Here is a 5157-nt window from a genome sequence, read left to right on the forward strand (position 1 = left end):
TGAGTCTTTGATACATGCAACAAGCACCACAGGCAGCAGCACTGCTGAAATGGCAGCTAGAGGAGCATCTCAAAAAGCTTTTCCAACATTGAAGTTAGTGCAGTGCAAAGCAGGAAAACAAAATAACTGCAAATCCCATTTTAAGGCCAGACTTTACATGTATGACCTGGCATGAAAATGTTAGCTGCATAAATAAATCTATGTCTTCTTGTATTATGTTACTATACTTGCCTTATTGAATCTTTTTCAGTCATAATGCACTTAGTACAGAACAGCTGAGTTGATAATCTCACACATATATTTAATATAGAACTAAAAGTGGCTCACATTGCAGTCCTCTTTTGTCAGCTTTAAGGGTGTATTAATTCATCTCTGGCCAAAATGGGGCAGACAAAAAGCAATTTAATTGACAGATACACAATCACCCTCATACTGACGATAGTCAGAAGTGCTCTGACTCCTGTGGAAGCAGGACATGGGAATGCATGGGGTTGTGTGGATCAACATCAGCTGCCTGTGATCACCATTTCCCTACATTTAAGAAAATAACTGACAAGTTTTATGATATATCACTCAGTTGTAATTGATGTAATTTTGTCAGCAAGAATGTTGCCAATTTTTGCAAATATGACATAGGCTGTCTGAACCATTCAGGATAACAAATTTGACTTGTGTTTATTATAGCGGCAATGGCATCCGGAAGCTGAGAGAGAAAACTGGACAGGCAGCAATTGAAAAAAAATAAATAAATCAACAGAAGTGGAAAGTTTTTAACATGTCTACATCCAGTAGACCCCAATCACTTGTTTCAGGTGTTGTGATGAATTTAAGCTGAAAGCAGATTCCCATTTCTTTTAGCTCTGTTTTAGTTTACAACAACTGCTGAAGAAAAAATTATAACTACAAGATGTTGCATTTGTTTCATGAGTCACTCTCCAACGTTGTCGACCATTTGTTGCTGAAAATGTAATGGAATCATTGGGTTTATCCTTCTACTACAAAACAAAGACTAGACGTTCAAAGAGTGCCTGCTTAAAGGAAATCTGAGGGAGTCTTTGGATATGTTTGATGTCACTCTTTTGCAAGTGTTCCCTTGGCCGACTGCTATATAAATAAAACTGAATTAAACTGACTTGAATTCAATTAATTTAAACTGAATTAAATTGAATAGAAAAGAGTTCCATGGAGTGGCTGTGTGTGAATGTTATAGTGCCACCACTTGGCTTATCAGCATACATAGTGCTGACTAAGCAAGTGACTGTGGTGAGTCTGACAGTTACAATGATCCTCATACTTTACAGGTAACAGTGGAAGGAGGAAGAACTGTGGTGAGAATAACAAGCACAACAGTGCGGAACTTGATCTCACCGCTGCTTTGGCTTCTGCCTGCTTGGCCTTTTTCAGGCGGGCCTTGCAGATATCAAGATCTAGCCGTCGATTCTCAAGGAGCCGTCTCTCTTTCTGCACAAGACAACAAGAACCCAGTCAGAAACAAGGGGTCTACTGTAAGGAACAAACCTCGCAACACTAGGTTTATATCATTTTAACAGCACAATGAGGCAGCTCTGTGTAACAAGACACTTTGGATACACAGCACAAAATCAGTTTTAGTGCAGAAGTGCCACTGATTACCCAGTGGAACATATTTCTCTTCACTTGGGTGATGCTATTATTGACTCAATGATCATAAAATATCAAGGACGTATCGTAGCAACTAATTAGCCAGACTTACTGATATAGTCCTCCAGTCTCCCTCCAGAAAGTTGCGAAGAGGAGAGAGGAAATTGATAGCTGAGGTGTGAAGGAACTCACGCTCGGCTCCTCCCAGTCGCTTCTGGTACTCTCCTACTGTGATCAGGGTACTGCCTACAATAGGTACAACACACAAATACAAACAGACATGCAGTGTAATATAGATTTAAGTACTTATGTATGTATGGATTTAAAGGGTTTTACATAAGTTTTTATCAGTTACTGAACAAACCAGAATGTGAATACATGTGGACTACAGCTTGGATTGAACAGCTGGTTCTTAATCAGGCGAACTGCCAATTAGTCAAAGAGTATAGGGTATATTGAGACCAGATTTGTTGTACAATTCCCACATCATAATGTGCACGGTTATGACAAATGTGTATGTACCCGCATCAGTGAGCAGAGGAGCAATTACAGACTGTATGGAAAAGATGGACAAAGTCTTGAGGTCTGAGAAGTGTAATCAATGTGGGTGGAAGTGTCTTAAACCTGCATTCTCTCTGACAGCCCACAAGAGGCGACTCTTATGGCTGTAGAAAGAAGTCAGAATTTGTTAAAAACAGTAAACAATCTCCTAATGGGTTTATGTACTCAATCACTAGTTTCAAGACTTTTTCAAAACAGTATGATGGTAATTTTGTAAAGACGGTCCAAATTAGAGAAAAATTAATTATAAAGCAGGATATGTTTCAGGGTGGAGTTACCTTGTAGCAACCTGTCAATCACAAGGTAGCTCCAGCCTGAAACATATCCTGCTGTGCATCGTGTCCTTGATAGAGCATCTGTAAAACGGCAACGCTTGTGGGATGCTACTGGGTGTTAATACCTAAAGAGGGGCAAATCAAGAACTGGAATGTTGTTAGGTGATTGTTTTAACAAGTTCGACCCACAGCAGCTTTAAACAATAACTTTGCAGCAGGATTTAAAGAATTTGCTTCTAACTCCTTGGTGTACCAAAACGCAGCTCATGGCCAGGGCCACTTTCTGTTGGGAGCCTTCCAAATATGGAGTGTGTGTTGCTGCCTTTCACCGGAGACATTATTAGGGAGAGACTTGCCACTTACAGAATCCATCCATCCACTATCTGTGCACAGCTTTATCCTCTGTAGGGACCTTCTAGCTGTAAGGCAACAGTGCTAACCACCTCCCCACCGTGCCGCCCACTTCCAGAATCCTGTCCAAGATATCTATGGGGGAATTCTGTAACATTAAAGATGTCGTCAAACCATGAAACATCTAGCCATCTGCACTGTTGCACCGACACAAGAGTCGTACAGTGTGTGTATATGTGGTAGAAGCATAACCTGTAGGGAAAATCATTTTAAGGCCTTACTTTGGGGAAAAGTCACCAAACTTTTTGTCAGATTTGTATGCTGATTCCATACATTCAGTTTTTATGCTCCAGAGAGCATTCCCTTTTGCCCCACTGTTCTAAGCTTTGTCTCTGTTCAAAGCCCCTTCCACCAGATCAGCATGATAGTCAAACTAAACTTTATTAGTTGCTTCACCTAAGATTCAAGCACTGCTCTCCCAGGGAAAAGTCCGCCACCCAACCCATTGCACCGCCATATTCCATTTGTACATTGGACTTTGTTGGTATTTATGCGGGCTGCAAGGTGGCATGGTGGTTAGCAGTGTTGCCTCACAGCAAGAAGGTCACCAGTTCGCATCCCAGTGAGGACACCTGGGATCTTTCTGTGTGGAGTTTGCATGTTGCAGCGTGGGTTCTCTCCGGGTTCTCCAGCTTCCTCCCACAAGTCCAAAAACATGTTGAGGTTAATTGGTGATTCTAAATTGTCTGTAGGTGTGAATGTGAGCGTGCCTGATTGTCTGTCTCTAAGTGTAGCCCTGTGATAGACTGGTGACCTGTCCAGGGTGTCCCCTGCCTTCACCCTAAGTCAGCTGGAATAGACTCCAACCCCCTGCGACCCTGGTGAGGATTAAGCGGGGTATAGATAATGGATGGATGGTAATTATGCTATTTCATCTGATTGATGAAAAGCCTGTCATTGGCTAAAATCTCTTGTCACAGATTAGAGTTTCTAAACCTTGAACATAAAATCACCACTGATTTACGCATCCTCTACATGAGTGCATTGTTTCAGTGTATTTTGTTTAATGCTGGTATTCTGGTAGATTAATCGTAGCAACTGGACTTGCTTGAGTTCATTGAAGAAAATCTACCAGAACAACCATGACCTGGATGACTCTTCACAGACTTTAATGCTGGTAGAAACACTGTCAAAAATGTGTTTGACATAATGAAAATCTTGATAACACTTAAGACTCTTTTCCTAGAACTGAACATGAACTATGCCATTGCTGATGCACTTTTCATGCAGTGTTCTTCTCTCCTTGCCGAGAATTTGGACTGTGCTAGCCCCAGGATGCCCCATCCAAGACAACTGTGATTGGTTTAAAGAAATACAAACACACCAAGGCAGTTTTTTTTCCTGTATCAAAGTGATAATGAGGTGCAGCCACATCACTTTTGTGACATGATGTCCATTTTATCCAAACAGATTCTGTTCAGATTCATAGTAGCTTATCAGAGCATACAGTATGAGTTACAATATATGAAAGGTGTGACGACTAAAATATTATTACTAATGGAAAGAGAGCTGCTTCAAAAGAGAATCTCCAGTCCTATAGCACGTCATGTGTACAAAGTAGACAACACACTCTGAGTCTCATTAACTGCAGCAGTATCAGTTTCAGTAAGAGCTCTGCTCACCGTATGGCGTTCCTGGACCAAATTCATCAGCAGCTTCCAGCATGTACTGGCCCAACAGCTCTGCATTGGTGGTTCTGGAGGGAAGCTTCTTGTCCAGCTTGTCATAGATGAACTCCTCAATTCGAGCGCCTGGATAACAGGTGGTAAAGAGACTGCTGGTGAAATCATATGCAACAACAGGTTTTTTTTTTGTTTTTTTTTTTAAAAACAAGATCTTTCAAATTTAAATATTTCATTTCAAGTTTTAATAGTTACATTTACATCACAGCTGGCTGTAATAATAAACAGCTGAAGGCTGCCATCTATACCTCTTCACTATCCCATTTGATTATATTGTATAAAAACATTCACTATCCAAAACCACAAATTATTGTTCTTACACTACAGAGTCAACAGACAAATTCAGAATTTTTCATTAGTGAGATTAAAAGGTGCTTTGGGGGCAGATTTTCTATCTTTTAAACAGATTATGTAGTCCATTAATAACTACAGGGTAAGAGGTAAAAATGAGAAATTTGCTGTGGAAACTAAAAAAAACTAACTAAAATAAATTCTGTATTTCACATATTGATCCTGTCTCGATTGGTAGATAGATACGATTTTCTTAAAAACAACAACAAAACAAACAAACAAAACACAAAAATAACTAAAAATAATTTGCCATGCTG

General features: G+C 40.1%; 1 protein-coding gene across 3 annotated transcripts in view; it reads right to left on the minus strand.

Moving 5' to 3' along the window:
* The window catches only part of LOC103375018 (endophilin-B2-like), a 33520-nt gene extending 28902 nt beyond the window's left edge, over nucleotides 1-4618 (minus strand). For all 3 annotated transcript variants that reach the window (XM_008305205.1, XM_008305204.1, XM_008305203.1), the window contains exons 1-3: nucleotides 4490-4618; nucleotides 1733-1866; nucleotides 1369-1461 (exon numbers count right to left, since the gene is read on the minus strand). In XM_008305205.1, the coding sequence (XP_008303427.1) occupies nucleotides 1369-1461; nucleotides 1733-1866; nucleotides 4490-4532 (270 nt within the window). In that variant the 5' untranslated portion in view covers nucleotides 4533-4618. The remainder of the gene's footprint in view (nucleotides 1-1368; nucleotides 1462-1732; nucleotides 1867-4489) is intronic.
* Nucleotides 4619-5157: the final 539 nt, after the last annotated feature.

This window comes from Stegastes partitus, unplaced genomic scaffold (genome assembly GCF_000690725.1).
Source record: "Stegastes partitus isolate 25-593 unplaced genomic scaffold, Stegastes_partitus-1.0.2 Scaffold2436, whole genome shotgun sequence".
Lineage (NCBI taxonomy): Eukaryota > Metazoa > Chordata > Actinopteri > Pomacentridae > Stegastes > Stegastes partitus.